General features: G+C 39.7%; 1 protein-coding gene across 6 annotated transcripts in view; it reads left to right on the top strand.

Annotated features, from left to right (window-relative positions):
* Positions 1-12,689: 12,689 nt before the first annotated feature.
* The window catches only part of nedd4l (NEDD4 like E3 ubiquitin protein ligase), a 64,958-nt gene continuing 50,553 nt past the window's right edge, over positions 12,690-27,094 (top strand). For 2 of the 6 annotated variants that reach the window (XM_042058508.1, XM_042058506.1), the window contains exons 1-2: positions 12,693-13,155; positions 20,291-20,364. In XM_042058508.1, the coding sequence (XP_041914442.1) occupies positions 13,111-13,155; positions 20,291-20,364 (119 nt within the window). In that variant the 5' untranslated portion in view covers positions 12,693-13,110. Of the gene's footprint in view, positions 13,156-20,290; positions 20,365-27,094 lie in introns of all 6 variants that reach the window. The other 4 variants (XM_042058503.1, XM_042058505.1, XM_042058504.1 and 1 more) reach the window with 4 other exon arrangements.

Below are 27,094 nucleotides of genomic sequence, written 5' to 3'. Positions count from 1 at the left end.
CACACATACACACACATCCGTGTACATACAGGGCAGCCGTGGCCTACTGGTTAGCACTTCGGACCTGTAACTGGAGGGTTGCCGGATCGAACCCCGACCAGTAGGCACGGCTGAAGTGCCCTAGAGCAAGGCACCTAACCCCTCACTGCTCTTGATGCAGGCAGCTCACTGTGCCGGGATTAGTGTGTGCTTCACCTCACTGTGTGTACACTGTGTGCTGTGTGTGTTTCACTAATTCACGGATTGGGATAAATGCATTTCCCTCACGGGATCAAAAGAGTATATATACTTATACTATATACACACCCATGTACACACCCCCATGTACACATTCCCATGACATCAACAGGACACCAACCATGACCAACACATCCGTGTATAACCCCCACACCCCTGGACACACACACACCAATGGCACTGATCTGCCATTTACCATTCACAAAAGCTGGTATTGTGTTTCCAGGCATTCAAAAGAAATGTAATTAAATAGCATATAAATATTCTATCAGTGTATGATGCTTGCATGAGGGAAACATCCCAAAACAATGGCACCCATATAATTGCTATTGTATTGAGAAGTATTTCTCATGCAAGCATCATGCAACAATGCAAAAACAATGAAACTATTGTAGGCCTAATTATATTTTACATTAGTAAAGCAGTACTCTGATGTGCATGTTTTCACAAACTTTTGTGAACAATCTTAGCACTTTAAATATTGACTGTTTTGAAGTGCATGTATAGCAATATAGTATAAAAATAATAATAATTGTGATATCATTATGATAATTTGATGGGGGATGGGAGGAGGGCGTGGGTTCATGTAGGTGGGCCCTATGACCCCAAAGTATGCCTTGACTGGGCCTCAGGTCAAAGAAGTTTGAGAAAGGCTGATGTAGACGACAAAGCAGCAAGGAGGCGTCGTATGATCATTTAAACAAGTTTTATGACAAGGTCAGTGAGGATAGGAAAAATAATACATTTCTGTGCAAACTTTGCCTGCACTTCAGTCCCATCCACAGCAAACCTGAAACGGCACATTGAACTGAAGCACCTGGCTAGCCTTTGAAGGTATGTGCAAGCCAATAAAAAAATCAAAAGACAGTCAAGATAGATCCTCAACCCAAATTAACTGCATTCTATATGGGCTGTGGCAATAATTTTGAAAAATAATAGCTCGCAGCAACATATGAAAAAAAAAAAGAACTATGAACTAGTTCATTTTTGGAAAGTGTGAACTTAGTTCAAAATGTTGAATTATGAACTATGAACTGAACTAGTTCAGTTTAAAATTTGTGAACTGAACTTTGAACTAGTTCACGTAGAAAGTGAACTTTCCCAACACTGTTATACACCATATAGCAGTATTTTTATTCTGCACAAAAGACATGATACCTCAAAGAAAAGCTCATTTATTTTTCATCATTTCATTTTAAAAATGTAGATAGATAGATAGATAGATAGATAGATAGATAGATACTTTATTGATCCCCAGGGGAAATTCAAGAAACTTATTTTACTTATGTAAAATACTTATGTACTTATTTTACCTTCAAACTAATTTTGATGCTATATTGACAATATGCTGAGAATTGTGCACTCACAACACCTGGTATAGCACATAACAGTGCTGTTATGGGTGTGAACCCTTTTGTCAGTTTCAGACAAATTGTCTACCCCTTTAACACTTAAATACCAAGATTGACAGAGAGGGAAATTCATATTGAGTTACTTTAGGTGTAAAATGCACGGCCCATTACACAAACATTATTCTCATTATTGGGCAATGGCAATAATGTTTGGTCCACTCCATAGGTTAGAAACATAAGCCTTTACCCCTCAATTCATTTAGAAAGAGATTAGAATTAGAAATGTGTATACTCATGTAATATCAGTTTGCACATTAACTTCCATATAAATAGTCACTTCTGGTTGGTTTATTTAATTAGACAGCAGCTGCTCCCTTCTTACGTTGTTTTATTCAAAGAGAAATTGCATTATGCATGAGTGTTCTCTCACACCAACTCACCACACCTCATGGACACACCGTAAAGCCTAAAGTCTGCACTGCTGCCTCTACTATATAGTTGGCTATGGGTAGCACACTCTCAAGAGATATATTCACCTCCCCTGTAATCCCTGTGAGATTAGGAGGGATTGGACAGTCAGAGCACCCTGGTCGCAGCTGCCTGCTACTTTACATTACATTACATTACATTACATTTGGCTGACGCTTTTTTAACCAAAGCGACTAACAACATGGTAAACAGTACGTTTTAGAACAATTCTCACAATTTTAGGACAGTTTAAAAAAAACACATTAGAGTACAGTAAGAATAAGTGCGTCGGTGAGTGCTGTATTTTAACAGTTACTTGTCAGTTTAACGGCTGGTGAGTGCTAGGATCAGTAAGACTTGTTGTAAGTGTTGCTACTTTTTCTCCATTCCTGTATGCTAATTCTCATGTTGCACAGTGGTGTGGTGTGGTGCTATGTGGCTTCTCACCTTTTCTCTTCTGCCTTATAGTTGTGGGAGATAACTGGTTGGAAGAAATATTTCTACTGTAAGGATGAGGGCATTGCTCTTTTTTTTACACCACCATGAGCACCACACACAGCTGAACCTATGATGGTCACATACAAATGCACACACAAACACACATTTACTCTGCTCAGATGGCACAAGATCAGGAGAGGAGTGGGAGTGCACTGCCCCTCCCAGCAGTAGTCCTGCTAAAGCTTTACATAATATAGCCATCTGGAGTGCGGCTTAATTTCAAATACTCTTATTGTGCTATGTTATCTCTTTCAAACAACTGAAACACAGCGAAAGAGTCTGGGAGCCAGTGGTGGAAGGGGAAAATTCCACCAGGCAAACGTCAAGAAACATCAGCAGACCTGATGGGCTTATTTCCTGACTGAGGGACAGCAATTAGTTATATGGTTTGTATTTCAAGCTCGGTCACATTCAGACTCACTTCATGTCACCAAGTTTACTAGACTCACAGCTGTGTTAACTCAGAAAAAAGCGAAGGGCTGCTGGTAGAGAATGATGAGAGGAGCTACAAGGCAGCACTGTTTCACACACACAAGCGCACTAACACATGCACGCAAAAACACACAAACATGCACACACACATCCATACGCCCAGACACACACACACATAAACACACACAGGGAAACGTAGCCTAAACGCATTGACGGAAGCCAGACTAAATGAAATTGAGCAGTTTAAAGTCTTATCTTTGATATGTCTAGTTTATTAAATGATTGTTGTATACAAATATTTTTCTGCACAACTACTTTTTTTGACAAAAAAAGACATAACTACTGGTATGCATATAGTATGTTTGTCATTTTAAAAATAAAGACATAAATCACCATAAAATGTAACTTTACAATTTAGTGCAACACCCATGAGGGTGGCTCAGCCTGAGTCCAGTCCGCAATCCGTCAAAAAAGTGAGCACATGGCCAGAGTGATGTCAAAGAATCGTTCCTACCTCAAAACCCAGATTGCTGCTAAAAAGGTGGGGTCTATAATCATTGTGGAGACATTGAGAATCTTGGTATGTATTATAAGAACCATTTTGAGAGATGTGAATGCAAATAAAGATGTTTTCACTGATTATTTAAAAAGGGTAGGAATCATTTTGGACATGACATTTTCCATAACATTTTTAAAGAAGATGAAAACGCTTATTTTTTTTGATTCCATGTTTCTACCACATTGTCTTACAACCTTTAGCCATGTGGCAGTGTCATTTTCAGTCAGAACAAACATATTGGTCAAAATTGCAAACATATACTGTACATGGTAAAATATTTTTTTATTACCTCAATTTCAGCCTTGATGGTAATTTTGATACCACAGATAAATGAAGACCTAGTCAGACCAATGGTAGGAAAATTGAGGAAGAGTTTTATTTACAGCGATGCGCATCAAAGGAGAGACAGCATAACTTCACCTTCACCAAAGATCCACCAGCTGCTCTAACTAGAAAAGGACATAGTTAGGGTTTAAGTATCCATAAATAACAACAGTCATCTCATATGTGGAAGAACACATAACAGAAACATCAGGACATAAACCACTTATGAATTTAAGAATCCAATTAAGTTCCAATTCCAATACTCTCAGCCTACATTACATATATGTTGAAGGGTAAATATTTGCTACATACTCAAAAGCTACATAGGCCTACTCATAACTGGATAATTTATCACTTCATTGTATGTACCAAATACCTGTGGAGATACAGTCCAAATTTGGTCAGTTACTGATTTCCAAAGATGCATGTAACAAAGCAAATGCTATCCTTTTTTTAGAATACAGAATGTTTGGGGAGGATCCAAATACCATAATAAAAAAAACTGTTAAACAACAATCCATTTCATAAACCACACATATCAAATATACTGTGTATATATATGTAAAACAAGAACAAAACACAACATGGCTGTGTTTTGTTCTACCTTGAGTGGTGGTATCTCAAAAACTAAGGCTTTTTTGGGGGTTCGTTTCCTCTACTACAACAAGGGTCACAGAATAATAGTCTGTGACCTCTAGGCTTGATGGAAGGCCAACAGCAGACACTCACCAAAGGACTGCAGTGGGCAAGAGGGGACATAGAGCTGGATCATGGATTAAGATGGCAAGATCCAGCGCTCAATGGGCCAGATAGGCTGAGGGAATTGCATTTGATTCTGGCTGTCATAGGAAGCCAATGAAAAGTAAACAACAAGAGTTAGGCCTACGTGCTGCTGCATTTAGAATAATTTGTAATGGTCTTGCTACACAAACAGCTAGGCCAGCTGACAATGCATTGCAGTAGTCCAGTTTGGAAAGAACCATGGCCTACACACAAAGTTGTGTAGCATACTGTGTTAGATCAGGTCTGATATTCCCAATATTGCATGAACCGACATAATTTGTGACTGAGGCTATGCTCAGAGAAAGAGTTTAGGCAAATAGATAGATAGATAGATAGATAGATAGATAGATAGATACTTTATTGAAATAGGATGCCCAAAACGACGTATGTACCAAACATAAAATAAAACAATGCAAAAATATAAGTCAGTCAAATAATACAATAAAACAGTAAATAATATTTTTTTTACTATAATGGTAGCAGCATCATTAGCCTATTATTATTATTATTATTATTATTGGGTTATAATTGAGCATATTAAAGTATCAATGATCAAGATCTATATCCCCAACCGCCCACTGCGGTCTTCTGATGAGCGTCTGTTGTGTCGACCAACCATAAACGCTAGGTCAAATTCAAGATTATTTTTGGGTCTTCCAAGACCTAAAGGCATATCTGTTCAACATGCACTTAGTCTATTAAGTGTTTCTTATGTCTTATGGTTTGCAGACATGGGCAGTATTTTAATTAGATGTACAACCCCAAAATAGAAAAAGTTGGGGCGTTGTGTAAAATGTGAATAAAAACAGAATGTAATAATCTGCAAATCTCTTAAACTCATAATTACTTGCAAAAAGGACACAGACAGCATATCAAATGTTGAAAATTACAAATGTGACTATTTTATGGAAAATATATGTTAATTTTGAATTTGACACCAGCCACATGTTTCAAAAAATGTTTGGACAGGGATAACAAAATGCTGGAAAAGGTGTGTAATGATAAAGAAAACAAAAGGAGGAATGTTTCACAACTAATTAGGGTAACTGGCAACATGATTGGGTATGAAAAAGAACATCCCAGAGAAGCAGGGTCTCTGTAGGGGTATTCATCACTCTGTGTAAACCTGTGTACACAAATGATGAAACAATGTCATTTTAATGCTTCTTAAGATGAAATTGTGAAGTATTTGGGGGGTTCATCATCTACAGGACATAATATTATTAAAACATTCAGAGATTCCAGAGAAATCTTTGCAAACAAGGGAAGGAGCTGAAAAACATTGGATGGCCGTGGTCTTTTGGACCTCAGATGGCACTGCATCAACACCAGACATGTTTCCAAACCTGTCATTGTATGGGCTCAGGACAACCATTGTCTATGTGCACAGTTTGATACTCAATTCAAAAACTGCAGCCAAAATTTTAACAACCAAAATTGTTTGTATTTTTGGAAATCATGGACTGATCTGGGCTAAAGAGGAGAGGGCCTATCCATGTATCCAACCTATCCAACTTGTTTTAGTACTCACTTCGAAACCCAACATCTATGATGGTGTGGAGGAGCATTAGTGCCTACAGCATGGGCATCTTGCACATTTGGCAAAGCACAATCAATTCTCAAAGATTTATAGAGGTTTTGAGCAACATATACTGCCATCCAGGCAATATCTATTCCAGGGAAGACCTTGAATATTTCAGGAAAACAATGGCAAAATTAATTCTGCACATATTTAAATCGTATTTATCCATATGGAAGAGTCCATGTGCTAAAATGGCCTGTCCGCGAAAATAAATCATATTAATGAATTTGTCTCCATCTTCTACTCCATCCCCCACTCTTGAAACTTTTGTGTATGCTTGTTTGGAATGTGTGTTTGCGGGCTGCACACAAAGTAGCCTACTGGCGCTGCAAAGGTGAATAGATTAGCACTTGCCAAAAAATGTGTAGCATTGTTATATAACCTTTAAAATCTCTAAACAATCACAAGTAGGGCAGTTCATCACAGTCCATCCATTGCAACTGGACTGATGAAAGGTACACCTGTAGGCTACATTGTTTTTGGGAAAAGCAGAAGGTAGCAGCATAATGTATGTTTATTTATTATTAAACAAAACAATCCCTGTCAGTTCCATGCAGTTTTCAACAGCTATCAAGAAGAGAGGTCATGTCATGGATTTTTGTGAATGTTTCTTCTTCTACATATGCATAAGTTTAGTCATCTAGTTCATATGATATTCAGCTTTATTGTCAATGCACAAATTAAATACCAGTAGTCTAAAACAAAATGCAGTTTTACCCAGTGGTGCAAATAACTGACATGTCCAAAAGGGCCTTCATGAAATGCGTTGCTAGACTGTTCATACACATTTTAACGGGCCAAGTTGAAGAGCTATGTCCATTATTGTTCGTGCAAATAATAGGCTGATTCATGTTCCCTTGCATTTTGCAACTATGAGGTCCATGGTTAGTCTGCTTTCGCCAGACCAAGCTCAATCTTTTAAGAAATCGAAAAAGAAATCGCCGGCAGATCAGGCCCGGATAGGCTGCTCAGATTGGGGGGGCAAATAGAAATTTGGGGTGAGCAATGAATACCTGCCAACCCCCCCCCCCCCCCCCCCCCCACACACACACACACACAACATTTACACTACGCAACAAAACCGCTCAGTTTCTACAAATGCCTTACTTTTTACCTTAAAACCCTTATTTATTAGCAAACATTTAGACATTGCTGCAAATGTAAAACCGGATTACTCTGGAATGGCTAACTTTACAGGGGAATGCTTTACACCTTTGTATTCGGTAAGGTCTGCTGTTTCTTCTGATATATGATTTGTCATGTGTTCGGGAAAAAATTGTGAAGTATTCCACCGAGACCGACCGCTGGATAGCCATAGGAGATGGGCGCAGAATGTAGTATGAATAAATTAAAGTTACTTTTCTGGCGTACCGTTTACCACAACAACTTGCGGCTAACATCGTTTAAAAGCTGAGAAAAAGCTCTTTCGTGTGATGTGATGGATGTAATGTGTGAAGAGTAGGCTATCGGGAGTAGGCTAGTTCAGCAAAGGGTGGATTTGGACGCACATTCTCCACTGCATATAGGCTAAATTAATTTGCGTTGTGAATGCTAAGCTTAATTTGACAGGCCATAGGCTAAATAAAAATCGCTAGTCGGATGCAAGGCAGAATATAGAAAGAAAGGGGCACCAAGGCCACAGTGGCCTGTGAACCTCCGATTTTCAAAGGGACGCGGCCAACGCAAGGGGCAACGACGTGGCCGCCGTAAAATTCCCACCCTGCTTATAACACAGTTAAGGAATGATGTTAACAAACTAACTGGCTAGATCACCTTAGAAAGCTAACGTGCATATTAGCTAAAAAGCTCGTAATTCTTGATTTCGCTTGCAAACTGACAGTTTAATGCGTTTACTAAACAAAGATTATGGAAATTAAAAATTAAACACCACTTTTCCATCAAAACGCTTGTTGTAAAAGGCATACCTTGTTAGATTTAAGAACTAGGTTCGCTAGCTCTGTGTGTTATGAGCAAAGAATCTTTGGTTATGAGTCCCATAGAACAACACTGCCATCTACTGGATTAGAAAGTGTCAGCAGGCTACTTGTGGATCTGGGTGGCCTCTGCGCAGTTTGTCTCAAAAATACTGTACGTGATCCACTAGCCTGGCGAGCCAGACCCACATACCCTGGCAGCAAATGTAATTTGCTGCCGCTAGGGGCGCGTGTAGATTTCTAGGCTAGTGATCCACAAATGCGAAAACGAAAACTGTGTGTGCTGGTGATCCACAAATGCAAAATTAGATTTCACAAAGGCAATTTTCAGTTTTACAAATGCCATTTCATTTACAAATACACATCTACAATTGTGAAAAACAATTTACAAGTTACAAATATGATTTTTTTATTTGTGGATGTCAAAACACGAATGCAAGTCAAGAAATATTTGTGGGTGTCGCCATCTACTGGATTGCGATTTCTGTGTGCCGTGAATTAAAGTAGGCCTATTTATGTGTGGATTTGTGTGACTTTCATGTGAAGAACGTCTCAAAAACACGTAACTTTGAAAAGCAAAGCAAAGAATGCGTGTGCTGGTGATCCACAAATGCAGAATCACATTTCACAAATGAAATTTTCGGTTTTACAAATGGCATTTTATTTACAAATGCACATCTATATTTGTAAAAATCAATATACGAGTTACAAATATGATTTTTTTATTTGTAGATATCAAAACACATGCAAATCAAGAAATATTTGTGGATCCCCCTCTGCATATACAAATATTATTGAGACAAATTTAGCTCCATATTTTTGTAGCACGTGCAACAAATGTGTAGGTAACCTAGGCCTACAGCCCTGCCCTGAATACATCTCAACGTGCGCTCTAAAACATTTGGTTTAAATCAGTGGTCCGGATACGGCCCGCCACCTCATTTTGGGTGGCCCCCCAAAACATGTCCAAGGTATATAGCATCTGCCCCGCATGGGAGTATGACATCGTCAAACTATAACCTCCGTAATTCCCCCATTCATTCTCTATAGCGAGTCTTAACAGTACACATGTAATACTCTTTTTGTCCACTGGTGGTTGTTTTGGCGCTGTTTCGCGTTTGCCATCGAAAACGGAATGAAATGTAGGCCTACTTGCAAACAATGTAAGATCAATGTATCAGTGCTCAAAGTATTCTAAAAGTTTATCAATTAATTGCTAATAACTAACTAACTTCTATTCAAATCATATTTCTGGGACTTTCTGGGATAATTATTTATATTTTGTATCCACTCGTTCAAATGTTCATACAAATTCACAATTCACAAAGTTCTCATCAGGTGAGTGAAAGTGGTCATTTCAGATGTTTTTGCCAGCACTTCATAAAACTCTCATAGTTTGAGAACTTTAAATTATTTGTAGGATATTGCTTGTTTACAATTTGAGCTGTGTATGCAAAGAGTTCAGAGTTCACACATTTTTAATTTTTAATTTGAGCTACATTTTACGCTGATATGGCATGATGCCAATATAAACACAGCTAGCAATGGTATTAAATTACAGTAGCCTATGATTAAATGTAATGGAATATTCAACTAAGGTAGACTGTTCACAGCACTAAGCTATTTATGGTTACTGATATACTCCGAGTCTCTGGCCCTCTCTTAGAGCCAGGCATTTTGAGCTGGCCCTCGGAAGAAAAAGTTTGGGGACCTCTGGTTTAAATGGAGATGTAGATCATCACGGGTGCGTTAATAAATCTACATTGCGGCGAGTTGACACAAATTATTCACTTTGACGAATTTATGTAGTTTCAGTCCTAGTTACTTTACTTTGAATCATGCTCTTCCTTACTTGAATCACCTTTGAAAATAGAGGATTGAAGTAGCCTATATGGGTGTTTGGGAATGAACATTGACAGATGCTTTTTGAGACTTTGAGCAGCCCGGTGTTTAGGATGCATCATAGACGTATCTTTCAGGTAGCCTATATATTTTCCATCACATAGCGAACGTGTTGTGGCTAACTCACTTAGCTCCTGTTAGTAGCATAGGTTATGGTCATAGCAAATGAGATGTCGAAAGATACAATTAGTGCTGTTATCAATTTGCTTGGTAGCCTATAGCCGCATTTATGGTTTTCTACAAATACATCAATAATTAAATTGGCCTCCATCACTTAACCAATATAGCCTACTAAAGGTAACATTATTTTACCTACGTCCTAGGCTATTGCTATAATTTAAGATTAACCAGGGTTCCCGCGGATCCTTAAAAAGTCTTAAATACAACTTTCTGTTTTTAAGGCCTAAAAAGTCTTAAATTGTCGGGGATGTCTTGAATTTTCGAAAGGGAGAAATTTGCGTATGGGACCGCCAGCGAATGAGCGAGCGCAGGAGAGCGAGTGAAATGTCTCCATCCAACCGAACGCAATTGTGTAAGTGACTATATAAGGCTACGGGAGGAAGTGTAGTGGTTGCAGAGTGAAGATGATTTTCACGGGTGTGGTTAAAGGTGTGAAAACGGTACGCTAATAATATGTACAAATATGCCTGACGTTTTCGTGGTGTAGCCGAGGCCTGAGACATATGCAGGTAGCCTACGTGAGCGGGAGAAAGTTGATAAGCCAGTTAGCGATTGGGTTGCCATACGTTCGAATTTAGACCGGACATAAGGATTTTAAAAGCCAGGTCCGGCGCCCGGCGCAGCCTCAAGCCGGACGCATTTGTCCTCCTTTTTGGAGTTGCGCTGGGCATCTACAATCTTTGTTCGGATGCAGCATGGTTTCACAAACTATGGATGCGAAGACTGCTGGTAAAATTATGCGCAGTGCTTCTGTCACTTGTCTGATAATTTGCTACGCAATTTATGAAGGAACCACGGACTGACTTGCATTTTCGCAATCAGAAAGAAATACTGTTAAGTTGATCTGTTTGCATCTTTCCGGCGTGTGTTGCTGGCCTAGCCTAGGGAAGAAAATATCTGTCTAAGTTATAATACCTGTAATATCTGTCAGCAGCTTGTTTGTCAGCCTTTTCCAGTAGGCCTACTTCGCAAAAGTTGTGAAATATAACCGCATATTTTTTTTGATTGTCTGCGACTGGCTACATAAAAAAAAAAAAAAACGTGCGTTCATAATACGTAGGCCTACGTGCTTGAGATGAAACCAGCAGTTTTCAGCAGGATCCAAGGAGGACCTCTCTCTTAATTAATTTAAAACAAAACAATGGTTTTACAATGTTTCAGTCAAGCTTTGGTTTGTTTAGATACAACTGGTATGCAAAATGTAAAGTAGTGGGTTAACTTTAATTTGCTGTGCTGTATATGATGCATATGGGAATAGATGCACATAGTAAATTATATAAAGTATTATTAAAAGGCCTATTAAAATATTTAAATAGCTTAGTCTAACTTTGAACAAAAATATTGAAGGGAATCCAGTCCAGTGCACATGTCTTTGGCAAGTAATATTGGCTACTACAGATAAGAACAGTCAGTCTCAGCCAGTAAGCACAACCAGATATGTACAGCCAGCTTCAAAAGCAAGCAGCCCAGACCCTAAAATTGGGCATTTATAGCTGTGAAGGTAATTCACACAATTATTTTTCTTTCACCAAAATAGACATCCAAAATTGGGTGGGGGTTAAAATTAGTAGAAAAAAATTGGACGGGGGGACCAAACAATTTTTTTCCGTAAAAGTCTAGTGGCTACATACCCACCAAATTTCCCCGGTGATGTGCCCCGGTGTTTCGGTGTCCTGGGTATCGTTGACCAAAAATTCAGGAAGTAGATGACGAAAAAAAAAAATCACTATATGACCGCTTCGCTAGCAGCGGTCATAATAATAGGCTATGCCATGATTATTGTGTGGTTATTTTTGTATTTTCACATTACTAGGCCAATTACTACATTATTTAATTAAATACATTTCACAACAGTATTTTGTATTTCATCTTGTTGTTCATTTCATGAGCCAGTTTTTAGTTTGAAACAAAATAGTTTTTGATTTAGGCCTATTTGTGCCCACCTCTTTACCATGGTTTGTATATTATAGTAGTATAGGCTATTTATTTATTTTCATTAGGCTATTGATCAAATTGACATTGTTGTTTATTATTGCTATTCTCCTTAATGTAGTCTTACCAACTTGTTTAGGCCTACTGTTAAATTTAATTTTCTATTTTTGTTATTTGTATGTCGCTTTGGAAAGCCTCTGCTAAATAGGCCTACCAACCATAATATCATAGATAGACAAATGCGGTTTGTTGCTGGAAAGGACGACATACAGTCAACCTTCGGATTAGTGAAACTAACAGTGGGACAACAAATTAGGCCTAGTCGTAACATCAAATCGGCTCGAAATGTTCCGAAACAAGAATTTGCACTAGGCCTACACATTCCATCATAGCCTACAACAAACGGATAATGCAATGGAGGGCGCTAAAACTCCATTCAAATGGGTTACGGGTTTTCTCGTGAGTAGGAGCCGTCAGACCTACACGAAAACACAGGAAACCGCCTTGTGTTGAAAAATGTTGAACTCAAACGCCTTACCGTTGGTTTTATTGGCCAGTTTCAGCTCTATAAATTTGGAAGAATAATCGTGGTTGGCTTAAGACGCCTTCAGTCAGCGTGTGTGGGCAGTGTCTCACTGGAAGGAAGTGACTGGATGACAGCATTTCTGTACCATAAGAGCGTTTCACTAAGAACAGTGTTATGAAGTGGCAAGAATTAATGCAAAATACAGTGACATTAGTCAGAGATTTCGCCAGTTTATACAGTATAAACATTGGCTGGAATTAAATCGACCAAGTCGTATCAATCGAAGAAAAGATTTCCCCGCGGACGAAAACAGTCTGTAAAGGAGGTGGAGGGGCACTTTGCTATTGTTCTGGCTAGCTTTCTAAGCGGCTAGTGTATTCGTGAGTGCATTTTTTGGCTATATGGCTACGAATTTTGAACCAATTTACGGACTTTCTGAAGACGAAGTAAGTGGATTTTTACGCTTGATAATGTCACGCTTCAAACACTCACGCTTTTCCCACCAGGTAACCTAGCCTTTACCTAGTTGAAGAATTAATGTTGCAATCACCAGCCAGCGTTAGCTGTCTGTAAGTTAGCATCAAGATGTTTAAACTTCGTTCACAGCGTCTTGACTGAGAAGTGGCAAGAATACTATGGTATGCAAGCTTGTTAGCTTGGGAAGCTAATTTACCTACATCACATAGTGTAACATGTTATTGTCTGTTAGTTATGTAGCACAATTTACGTACGCTATGTAATTACTAGCTAGCTAATATGCTAATATGTAAAGTCAATTTAAGAATTTGTGTATTAGCCTACATTCTCAGAAACGTGTGAGCTTGTAAGACGAACAACATTAGCTAGGTCTGGGTGTTGCTGGTAGTTCTAACTTATCGACTCGGCGTGTAATATTCCTTGGGTCTGTAACGTTAATATGACCAAGTTAGGACAATGTTAACGTTAGTATTTAACTCATGAGCTAGGAGTTAAAGTTAGCTATGGGGTTTAACATACATCTGTCAACCAGTGCATTGATTATGGCGATTATGCTGGGCAATGTGAGTTTTGGCATGTTTATTGCATGAATAACATTGGCATATAAGTTAACGTTATTTGGAAAACATTTAATGAGTAGCTGGCAATAGTTAATGTGACGTTACTTTAGCAGTGCTAACAATTTTAGCTTACATCTCCATATTGAGTGTTGATAATAATCCTGGTGGGTTTGCTAACATGGTTGACAGGCAAGTTAAAATGTTCATTAGCAATATCGTTGAGCGTGCTGAAGTGGTCTGTCAATACGATGCTCGGCGGATATCGCATTTCAATAACGTTTTGTGTAGCAGTAATGTTAACGTTAAATGACATGTCTAGACAATAACGTCTTCAGCAGTGTATGATGTGTGAAGCAGTGCCGGCAGAGCAGAACAGTCTAGTTTAGTTCAATACATTTCACCATGTAAGTTATTCTGTTGTCGGCGTGGAACCGAAAAAACAATACGAATAATATAGCTGCAAGCAGCAATGAGGGGGCCAAGCAGAATAGGCCGGAGTAGCCAGGGCGACAAGATAGAACTCCGCAGACACCCGCCATCAACACTTTCAACACATCAAAACATAACTGATTTTGTAGGGCTGAAACAGGGCTGAGTATTGCCGCCGTCTCCCCAGCCAGCCCCACACCCCACCTAATCACCCCTGCCCGTCCCACCCTTCCACGCATGCATTAGAATGAACTGGATGGAATATGATGTCATCAGTTTCACATAAAAAACACATCAGCAACTACAGATCAAAATGCAATATTGCTAATTGCAGCACCCCCTACAGGTCAAAGGTCACCACATTTTTTGAGCGTCCTCCTGATGGGGTCCTGAATAGTTTGGCTTTAATACATGCAAGGGTTGCTGAGATATGAGCTCACTTCCTGTTTGGCGGCTTTGCTGCAAATTTCGATTGGCTCTTACAGCCGAATGCTTCTTTCAATTGTCTTCTGCTTGCTTCTGTCAGAAAGCAATGCACTGATAAGGCATTCTCTGAAGATGGTCTCTGCCAATTTTGGTGAGGATCCGCTGAAATTTGTGACCTGCGAAAACTTGTACGTGTTTTTGATGAAATCCAATATGGCGGCCGCATCAGTTACGATGACATCACAAGTTGGCTTGGGTTGGCCTAAGGACCTCCAACAGTATTACCAGACACCACTAGTGCGTTTTAATTCTAAGCTCAACAGCAGCTACAGGCCAAAAGGCATGTTTCTTAATTACAGCACCCTCTAGAGGTCAAAGGTCACCAGATTTCTTGAGCTTCCCCCTGATTGAGACCTGAGTCCATGCACCAAGTTTGGCTTTGATACATGCAAGGGTTGCTGAGATATGAGCTCACTTCCTGTTTGGCGGCTTCGCCGAAAATTTCGATTGGCTGTTACGGACGATCGGTTTTAGTTCCGAAGACGAAAAGGAGTATCTTTTGTGCAGCTTGGTCTGAAGATCATGTATGTCAGGTTTGGTGTCGATCGGACAAAATTTGTGACCTGTGAAGACTTGCGTTGAACTCCGCTTGGTCCAAGTATTCCAACGATACCTCATTTCTGACGATCGGGTCAGCGGGTCAAAAGTTACGTGCGTGAATGCATGTCCAACTTTGGCCTGTTGGTGGCGCTACAGCGCTAGAGGTGCCGACATGAAACTTGATGAAATTAATCATGGGACTGTCCCCAATCAGTGTGCCAAATTCCACAACTTTTTACCAGACGGTTCTATGGGCTGCCATTGACTTCCATGGCGGAAGAAGGTATAATAAGAAGAAGAAAAGATAGAAACACAATGGGTGCCTTCGCAGCTTCGCTGCTTGGCCCCCAATTATTGACTACCGTATTCATTAATTTTGGAGGTGGAGATGACATGAGTCAGGTTAACAACAGTCGATAACGGTAGAGTTAGAACTTGTGTCCAGACCTGAGCCTGTCGTGGATGAAACGGTCTTTCCCAAACCTCCAGCTAGCTTTCAGAAATCCAGGTCAACTTAAGTGTACGAACTGTGTGGACTCCCAGCCTGCTATAGCCCACGGCCCAGTGCAGAAAGCGCCAGGCTTTATTTATGCCGCCATTGCTTTGCCTACTGCCTTGTTGTGAATTGTTGAATGTCGAAGATGTTGCTATTATTTTTAACAGGGCTATTTTTGCTACCTGACAGATTTCAAACAATTCCAAATGAGTAGACCTAAGATTTTTTTCACAGCTTACATGGTTCATGTCATGCGATTCAATATTGTTCCATCAGCAAAGCCAAGGTAACACACCTGTGTGAAGCTGGCCCCCCCATGTTATTCAAAAGGATTAAAAACACTGCTATTCGTTTGTGCTATTGAGACCATTTTGGTGAGTTTTGGACATTGATGGGGGGCTGGTGACGTCACAGGAGTGATAAATAAACCATAATAACTTAGAAAACATAGTAGCACAAATGTTTCTTTTAACGGCACAAATCAGCACAAACCTAGCACAAACGATTGAGACCATTTTGGGAAGATTTGGACAAGTATGGGGGGCTGAGTGACGTCACTGGCCAGAAAATGTGAAGTTTAATTACTTAAAACCCTTAACAGCACAAACGATAATTTTACGGAACAAACCGGCACAAACGTAGCACAAACGAATAGCAGTGTTTTTAATCATTTTTGAATAATATGGGGGGCCAGCTTCACGCAGGTAGGAAACACCTGTGTCTTCACCTACCACAGGCGTTTTAAATGTTCATGGGTATTTGAAAACACAATGGAACAATGCTGAATCTGAATAATTGAAAAGGGAATCAGAGTACCAAGCTGATGGAAGTTATGTACTTCAGGATTTGTGCTGTGTTTTATGCAACTCAGACAGTGGGCCTAATTTGTTAATGTATGATATTGGGTGTACAGGTAGTCATTGGCTAACCTGATTGGATGTGGTTGGACTTCGATGTTCAGGTGTTGGTGGTGTAGCATGTCTTGTGTATGTGGTCATCATTGCTTGGGAGACCATATACCTTTTTCAGCTAGTAGTGGGCAGTGGGATTTAGTTATGTCAGTGCTACCACTTTGGATCTCACCTGAAATTCCTCTAAAATTGAATCGATTTCTTCAGCTATTGCAGGCCCTGTCTGTGAGATGTACACAGCATGGGTATGAAGGTTCACTGTGTTTGAAAGAAGATCTCTGGGGGGGGGGGGGCACAATAAATATTGTTAAAAAAAAGTTACTAGTAGTTAAGTTCTAACTAAACTAGTTACTTAACTACTAGTAACTTTTTGAGTTAACGACACTGCACGTTAACGTTAGCAGACCTTTAACGTTACCGTGATGGGATAACCTGACTTCTATGCTATGCCATGTTATGCTGCTTCTATGCATTTTAGAATAAAGGTGGTAATAATGTTATAGTTAACCAATTATTCGACTTTGCTACCCTGGAAATCCAGTGTTCTCGCGAGAGCACAATGGAATTGTCTCTGCGAGACACTCTGGCAAAGAGCAATGATGCACGTTACTTTTTCCCCAACATTCCTGGGAACCAGCTAAACTGATGAAGACAGCGCTGCAACGTTGGAGGACAGTACACATTGGTCATAGTGTTATCCCATTGCGTCGAAGTCCGAAATCATTCAAAGTAAACATGGTCTCGTGTAGGGCTGAAACGATTCATCAAGTTACTCGAATAACTCGATTACAAAAATTACTCGAGGCAAAAACCCTGCCTCGAAGCCTCGTTAAATTACTATGACGCCCACTATACGCGCAGGGATCTGATTGTTCCACACGGACCGTTGTTCAGGAAGCACACCACTAGCGCGTGAATCGTGATACATTCAGAATTTAGCTGGCGCGATGGCAGAGTCATCTGTCAATTGCGTGCAGTGAGATTTTTAAATGCATGCTTGTTGCCGCCCCTCGAGTTAGGCCATTACATTGCTCTTTGCCAGACCCTTAATCTTTCTAGATTATCAGGGTCTGGATTTTCAAGGCTACGACTTTTGCACACCTCTACCAACAACTGATCCAAATAGCTACATTACATAGTTAACCTGCCTGAAGATGCCGAAGATGCCTCGTTGATGTCGTCGTTGCCTCTTTGGCTAGCTGCAGGTGTGCTGCTACTTTCTGCAGCTATAGAAGTGAACACGGTACACTCTTCTGCTCTTAAAGTTTATTTGATGTTTAACAAGGTGTTTCCTAAGATTTGATGTGTTGCCATTTTGCCCATTTTGCATGTTGCCTGGCAAATGTTGCACAGACCACTGTCTCCGCCAAGGTTTGGGAAATACAACCACACAACTGAATGCTTTCAGCTGGCCATCTTTCTCCTTCTGCTCCACACAGCGTCAGCATATCCTCAGCTGGTGCTCCCTGCTCCTGATACACGTTAAAGTACCGAAATTTGGCACCGTTTGATTTAGTGCTGGGCCGTATACCGGTGTATATTTTCGTTATGATATGAATTTTTAATATACCGCCATACGGGTGTATTTGAATAGGCTAGGCTACACAACGTTTGGGACGCTGCGCAGCGCGACAGTGTTTCCGACGGGACTTTTTTCACACGCACGCATGGTGCCACTGCGAGGCATAGTGAGGGTAAACACAAAACACCTTAAGTTTTTCCCCTGAAGTATGACCCTTAAGGCTTAATTTCTCCTTAGATAAGGGGTTTATTTAAGGGTGTTGCACAGAATACCTTAAATTGTTTCTTTAGTTAAGAAAAAACCATAGACTGTATACAGTCTATGGGAAAAACATTAAGGGATACTGCAATGAAAGGGATTTACCGTCACGAAAATTCTATTGAGATTGTTCAACAGCTGTAACTAGCTGGCTAGTAGCCTAGGTGATGTCGTTAGTTAGCAACCCACCGAACACAGTGAAGTTTAATGTTCTTATCATTCATCTCACCTTAAGAATATTCGCTGAAATTATCCAGGTAGCAAGTAAAGCATGTTATAGACATGCACTGAGCAATACTAGCTGGCTAGTTAGAAATGATCCTGACTGTTATCAGTGCACCAAAACTAACTTTTTTGTTAATGTTTTGCCTAGCGAACCGAACCGAAGCTCATGGCAGGCTAACAAGACATCCACATCCACATGAAGTTAACATTAGCCTACCACTAACGTCATGTAAACCACACAATAACAATAAGGCATGTTTCTGATAGGCCTATTTGACAGAGTAAGCATATTAGCAGAGAGGTTTTATTTTAAATTGTAGAATTTCCAAAAAAGTATAATTATGGCAAGTTGCACTACTTTTTGTATTGGTTTTATACAAGATGTTTGTGAAATTTGCACAGTAAAAGTTCTGTATTTTGACTGCAATTGTCTTTGCATTCTGATTAGAATCATGAGTGGCTATTTGTAAACAGCATCATTTTCTGGGGCCATGCAAAACTGCATTACCACTAGTGTGGAGTTATTCTACATCATGACAGTAAAATAGACCATCCTTAGTCTATGTAGCCTACTGCAGCAATTCCTCTCTCAACCTGTAGGAGATGCTGTGAACATCTGATTATGCATGGAAGAAAAAATACCGACATATACCGTGAAACCGTAAGAATTTTGAAAAATACCGTGATATACATTTTTGGTCATACCGCCCAGCACTAGTTTGATTTTACGTGAACCAATACTCGGTAATACCGACGTGATTCGGTCGGTACCGGTAAAAGTACCAGGGGTCGGTACCCAACCCTAGCGCGCAGACCAAAATACAAACTCAAAATGTAAACAGTAGGCTATTTGCAGGCTGCATATGAAAGTTTGTGTTGTGAACATCCTGGCTGTACCATTGTTGTCATTGAAGCAAGTATTTGAAAATACTTACATATAACACCTTTTTAATGAATATTTACATCCTCACCCCACAAGTACTCTGAATTGGTTCCTTAGATTTTTTACCTGGCAAATCTGGGTAGTTTTAACATTTCTGGGACCGTCATTGGTACACTGTAAACCCAAAGCATAAATCTTCAGCCATGACTGCTTATTTTTGTTTGTGTTAGGCTATTTGTTGTGACCAAAAAAACACCTCTACCGCTAAACATAAAAAATAATACATGTTAAAAATGTTGGGCACATGGTTGGGCACATTTGAAATGCACTGTTTCACACTCGCACCTCTCTGCTTATAACCACTTATCTGCGTCAGGTATCTACCTCAAAGCTTCTAAGGCAGTGGTGTCCTCTGTTTGAGACACTTATTACAGATCGCAAAATGCTTGATTGAATTGCTTAGACCTGCTAAGAGCATGCACTCCTGTGCTGTTATCTTCAATTGCGGAGACCTCTTACATTAATGTAATAAATTGATGTGGTATTGCTGTCTTGCCTACTCCAGTCATGGCATACAGAGCACTGTTAATGTAAAATGGCAAGGCTGTTTTTGTCAGGATGTTTGGGTAGCTATGTTGATTGCTTGCACTTCAGCCCTGTAACTACCATGAGATCCCTATATTGTATTATCATTTTGGAGAAGTGTGAAAATACTTAGGCCTAATTAAAACTTAAAGTGGAATAGCTGTTGTTCAGGTCTTCTGATTTCTGAGCATTCTCCTCTCTTACTACAGAATGAATCCCGTGTTCTCCGTGTCAAGGTCATCGCTGGTATTGATCTGGCCAAAAAAGACATCATCGGAGCCAGGTGAGTTTGTTTGAAAGGTGTGGATCCATGCCATGACTTCATGAGTGGTGTAAAGCAGGTTGTGTTTAAGCTCAGTAAAACTGTCAGCAATTCTTTGGAACATCGTCAAGAGCATTTATGTAACACCACATATTGTCACGCTCCCCTGTTAGACTTTACCCCTAAACACAGATACTCAGTTATTTTTTCTGTGCCAAGGGCCTTGTCCCAATCAGGTCCTATCATTTGTGATCCTGGCAACAAAGTTTAGCCCTTTAGGATCAGGAAATTAGTGATTTCTGGAAAAATTAAGAGTGTTTTAGATTTACCATTACCTTGCTGTTTAAGCAACGGGTGAGTGTAGAAAGGAGGAAGGTTAGGCTAGCAGGGTTCCCACGGTCATGGAAAACCTGGAAAAGTAATGGAATTGTAAAATCACATTTTTCAGGCCTGGAGAAATCATGAAATTCAGTAGCTGGATAGTATAGTAGTATTCCTAGCACTACACTGTAGATGTTAACTATTTTTTTTTCACAGCAGTTTTTACAGGACAGCTGTCATATCATCTTCCTGTTTATGGATCTAATTAACTTTTGTTAATGCATGCAACAGTCTTTGTTGATAATACATGTAACCAATGCCTTCTCTTCTGAGTCTTGGAAAATGCGTTTCATAATCCATTAGGACTGAAGATGCAACAGTCATTGTTAGTGATCTAATAGTAACGTTCACGTTTGCCTAATTTTATTCACGTGCACAAGTAGAAGTAATTGACAAGCTGTAGCATGCTAACCTCAACAATCAGGCGTGTTCTAACGTTAGATTAGCCATCTTGCCATAATTTCTCTGAGTAGTTTGGTGGATTGACAGTAGCCACGTTTACATGGACACGTTCTCTGTTTAGAAATGGAATGATGGCTCAATCGAAATAAAAAATCTCATATAAGCACCTCAATCGGAATTTTAATCAGAATGAAAGAGGTGGTGTAAGAATTCCGTTTCTATTCTGATTGAACAGCCATGTATATGGTCAACCGGATTGCCTGCTGTATCTTCTCAAGGAAATGTAGGCAACAATGACTATTCCAATCAAAGATTCTAAAGCGTTTGAGAGCACCTGATCGGAATAGAACGTACCCCATGTAAACAGACGGCACATATTTTTTGAGATGGGCCTCGCTGCAGAACACAAGATCCAAGGGCTGGCGCTGGATCTAAATCCAACTCCTCCCACTATCTGTCTTGCGCCCTGCTCTACATTGACGTTATCCTGTAGGTGGCGGTAATGCAGAAGAGGCTAATGTGAAGTGCACCTAATCTGCCAATAAACGCTCACAAGAAGAAGAAAGCAGGAACGTATCGCTGTCTATGAGCTGGGCTTTACCTCCTAGTAGGAAGATCCTCCATTATGCCAATTTTCCAAAATGCCCCTGTCAGTGAGACATATTTTGATCTGTTGCCCTGCCTTGAAAACCAACAGACAACAATTTTATCACCAAAATTCTATAGCTGATGTTTTAGTAAGGTTCCACCTTTGAAGGTTTTAGAATATCTTACTAGCATAGATTTTAAAAAACATATTTAAGCTTCTCTAACACACAATGCTCTGGCTATTTGCCCTAGTTGCTGAAATGGCCTTAAATTAAACAAACAACCCTCTTCGTAGCCTAGTAGTCTGGTTACAAGTCCTTGTCATCGTCATATGCGTGTATTTAGCGAGTTTGCAGAGTTTGAGCTATCAAGGTACCCTGGAAATCCAGAGTCTGGCAATGAATAATGATGCATGTTACTTTTACCCCTTGCATCACGAGGAACCAATCACATTGGTGTATCTGATATAGGCAGGCCATGAGGCGAGCTAAACAGATGACAACAGCGCTGCAACGAATCAGTCAGTAAACATTGGAAGTAGTGTTCTCCAATTGCGTCAAAGTCCAGAATCAGTCAGTAAACATTGGTCGTAGTTAGGGATGTAACGATTACCGGTATAATGGTAAACCGCAATAAAAATATTGACGATAATAATTACCGTTTTTATTTCAAACATCATGATTATCACTGTTGACTACTGCAGTGTGGAAACCGTGTGTTTAATCCTTCCCAGCTTCATCCGAGCCTGCTTTTGACATACAGTAGGCCTGGTACAATGGAACAAAATTGGTACCCTACTGATTCTGTTGTCTAATTGATGGTTTTAACTACGATTCGGATTAGGCTACACCTGATTTTAAAAGGCGGAACTTTTTCACCGCAAAATGTGCAATGTATCATGTAGCCACTCTGCGTCTTTTTATGTTCACGTCCACATTAAATCCATTCCACTCATGTTATCAGGAGAATACAGTAGCCTAAAGTTTTATTTTGAACGCTTACTTTGGTCTCACTCGTTGCATCCAAATAACAGAAATGGCAAACTCCAAGTTATGGTAGGGTAAGTTAAGCTATAAGCACATAGCCAATTAAACATGAAGAAAAAAGTGAACGGGATACTTTTTGAAACTATTTTAGCTTGTGTAGGCCTATCAGTGGTTTCTGAACATATTGAACACACTTTTAGAAATACCGTGATAATACCGAAAACTCTGATAATTTTAGTCTCTACTACACACAAATTTTCACACCGTTACATCCCTAGTTGTAGTGTTATCCAATTGTGTGCAGTGAGATTTTCAAATGCATGCTTGGTGCCGCCCCTCGAGTTGGGCCATTTTCATTATTCGTGGCCAGACCCTTAATCTTTCTAGGTTACCAGGGTCTGGATTTCCCAGGCTACTATGAAGGTGTTGTAGGACCCTACGATTTCTGTAGAACACGGAATTGACTGTTCGCAAAAGCCGCGCCCCCTAGTTATTGTTACTACGCCCGTCAAACTCAGACCGGAGTTGTCTAGAAATTCAATGGTAACTGTTAAAGCAACACCAAAGAACTTTCCCTCTGTTGCACGCACGTTATTTGTTTATCCAGCAACGGCTTTGCAAATAACGATGTCCACAGACAAGGTAGAATATTTAGCATGATTTATAACAGTACGATGTATTGCGACATCAGATGCAAGTCAAATTTGTAGTTTCTTATGTCTCATTCCATCGAACTACAGATCCGCTACCCGATCTGGCAAACTTACATAGTGCAGTTATAGCCGATAGAGGGCCGAGAAGCGAATGCAGAATTGCCGTTCACCCTGTTACGAGTTGATGAACCACTGAAACGATTTTGGAAACATTATTTTAAGGTATAAAAAACTCTTTGGTGTTGCTTTAAGATGTCTGTAAAAGTTACAGCACAAGAGGGTCTTTTAGAGAGCCACGGACCTAAATTCATTCACAATCATTTACGATCCATTGAAAGACTGCAGTATGACATGGAGACACATGTATAAAAAATAATATCTAGCTAATAGCTAGCTTTTCTGCTGAAAATAATTAACATCCTTATTTATCTTACTTACATTGAGTTGACTGTGTGGCTTAAACCACAGATGTGGTGGAGCACTGTTCGTAATGGTTTGCTAAGGAGTAGCCTAGTTCTAACCCTTTGCTTAAAATAGTGGAGATCTGGGACGAGAAAATTTTATCTAATTTAACATAATTACAAAAAACTTCAAGATTGAAAGGCATTTTTCTGTATATCGGCGTTGCGTTAATCCCTCATATGTCATTTGATTGTCCTTTTCAACTCGTATCACTATAAAATCCCATAAAACCGGACAAACATCAAGGCTCCCAATACATTTCTATGGAGCCGTAAGGTGAAGTTGACGGGCCATGTCTGCCTGCACGGAGCTACTGGACTGCCATTGGCTCATCTGCGTTCGATGGGCGGGGTTTTGCGAACGGTCAATTGCACGGAATTTGCAGATATTCTGTTGACACATTAAATAAACAGACGTTTTTTCTACTTGCTTCACTTTTATTTTAGTTTACTTTAAAACAAAAAAACTAAACCGTGACCGAAAGACATTAGTTAAACCGTTCTGTAGCCTAGTAATTATATCTCGAAACAAATGAGTTTGTTGATTGGTGTGTGACAAAGAAAATAAGCAACATACACAAATACACATGTACAGACATCATTCCCAGACACGAATGTCAACAACCTCAAGCAGACACGCAGACCCACCATTCAAAAAGTGCTGCAATAGATTCTCACCAACGAGAGAACGCAACATCAAGTGCCTTACCATCATGTAGCCATCCTTCAGTGGAGATGTGTGCTAACGATGGTAGGCTAAATGCTCTAGAAAGCAACACCTATTTAAAATAAAACAAGAATCTACAAAAAAGTAGGCTACGTTTAAGTAGTGGGGCATTTTGAGTTACAAAGTGCTTTTTTATTGAGATCTAAACTTGCAGCCTATTTATGGCCATGTAGTTGAAGTTATGTAGGCCCTAGGCCCTAACTGTTGTTTTTGCGCAGAGATTTGTTGAATGTTTGGCTCAATGTTGGAGAATTTTGAATGATTGGCTTTGCTGAATATTTAACAAGCTGAAATGTGTCTGTCATTGAGTTTTTATAAGTGAAGAAAAATATATAAATCCGAAACAACTAAAATTAAATAAGATGGAATAGGAAATAAGATGGAATTTGGAAAATAATAAAACGGATTTCATAGGACCCTAGTGTTGCTAAAACGGAAACTGCATATTTTATCTGTCAAGCAAGTTTGTGAGATCCAAGCTAGTAGGCTACTGTAGCCATGTCTTTTACACACTTGTTTGAAAAGTCATTAAGTTTATTTTTTAAAATGTTGTGTATTTTACGTTTAGCTCCAGCTCCACCCCCTGGATCTTGTGTTCTGGCAGGTCCAACCCCGCCCACTGGACCTAGATCCAGCTCCACAATTTGGATCTTGTGTTCTGCAGTGAGACCTACTTGAATTTTTCAATCGGAGTAGTTTAATCAAAATGACAAAAAAACTGTCCATGAACCCATCTAGTGATAACAACAAACTTAGCAGAGAATGCACTAGTTTAAATTTCGACCTGGTTCATAATACTACCTTTTAGTGAGCAACAGATTGAATCACTATTTGCTCTTCATTGCGCCACCCAAGCGACTGTAACAGCACACACAAACTGGAAGGAAATGTAGTACTCCCACACTGCAGACTATTAAAATGTAGTACTCCCACACTGCAGACTATTAAAACCATGTATTGTAAACCGTTGGATATCCTGCCTGGTGCATCCCATGTGTGTGTATTGCTTAGGCCTGATAGTGGGCTACAATTTATTTATATAAATTTCCCTCACGGGATCAAAAGAGTATATATACTTTTATTTATATATATATATATATATATATATATATATATATATATATATATATATATATATATACTCTATACTCTATATCTCGTGAGGGAAATTTGGTCTCTGCATTTAACCCAATCCGTGAATTAGTGAAACGCACACAGTGAACACACAGTGAGGTGAAGCACACACTAATCCCGGCGCAGTGAGCTGCCTGCAACAACAGCGGCGCTCGGGGAGCAGTGAGTGGTTAGGTGCCTTGCTCAAGGGCACTTCAGCCGTGGCCCACTGGTCGGGGCTCGAACCGGCAACCCTCCGGTTACAAGTCCAGAGCTAACCAGTAGGCCACGGCTGCCCCATAATGTCTAGGTAGTAGAGCGGCTACAAGGCCAATTTGGCAAGAATCGTGCAAATTATGATACAAGCATGAAACTTGGTAGGTATGTGCTTATGACCAATACACTCAAATCTACCTGATCGGCCATTTTCCAAGATGGCCACCAAAAAAGACTCCAGAAATTGATTTATTTCATAGAATTGACCTAGCAAATTATGATACAAGCATGAAATTCGACATGTATGTGCTCAAGAGCAATACAATGAAATCTACCTGATTGGCCACTTGAAATGGTGGCCATTTTCCAAGATGGCTGCCAAAAAAGACCCTAGAAATTGATTTATTGCACAGAATTGTCAAAGCAAATTATGATGGACGCATGAAATTTGGCATGGATGTGATCAAGACCAATACAATCAAATCCACTTGATTTGCTACTTGAAATGCTGGCCATTTTCGAAGATGGCGTCCAAAAAGACCCGAGAAATTTGCAAATTGCAAATGTGGTGTAAATAATTGTTCACTCTCATTAAATATGTTTCCATAGAGGATGAAGTGATACAGATATTAAAAATGTTCCACAATGACAAATAAGCCACTTATGACACACAAATAGCATGGTGATAACATGCTAATAATGCCAGTTCTTAATGTCAATAGAGGGCGTTGCGTGATGCCACCCCCCACCCCCCCAAACAAATAAAATGGTTATGACAGGCTAATAATACAATGACACTAATATGCTAATAACGGCAATTCATGGTTTTCTCGATTTGGTTGCTGTTAAACAAAAGATGCGTGTACACCAGAAACAACCTCAGCCATAAAGTAGCCAAGGTCGTTGAAGAAGTTTTGTCATGAATTCGTTTTTTTGGCTCTGGACGTGACATGTTTGATTTAGCTTATCACATAACGGCTCTGGCTTGTCAGCTTGGGACATTCGAAGATAAGAGCAAAGGGTGAAATGTTGATGGTGTTTTCTTAAAAACACAATTGAAAAATTGCTCACATTGCTGTGAAATGGACTGATTTTTCCATGCTGAGATACTTACTGCCATATTGTTCTTCTTGGCATCCAAGTTCTTTGCCTTGTTACAGTTAACAAAGAAAAAAAATTTTTTTTTTAGATAGGCAAGTTGGTGTACGGCTCTGTCAGTCCTGA

The sequence above is a fragment of the Alosa sapidissima genome, chromosome 13 (genome assembly GCF_018492685.1).
Source record: "Alosa sapidissima isolate fAloSap1 chromosome 13, fAloSap1.pri, whole genome shotgun sequence".
In the NCBI taxonomy this organism is placed as follows: domain Eukaryota; kingdom Metazoa; phylum Chordata; class Actinopteri; order Clupeiformes; family Clupeidae; genus Alosa; species Alosa sapidissima.
The sequence above is the reverse complement of the archived record's forward strand: the minus strand, read 5'-3'. Positions and strand labels throughout refer to the sequence as shown.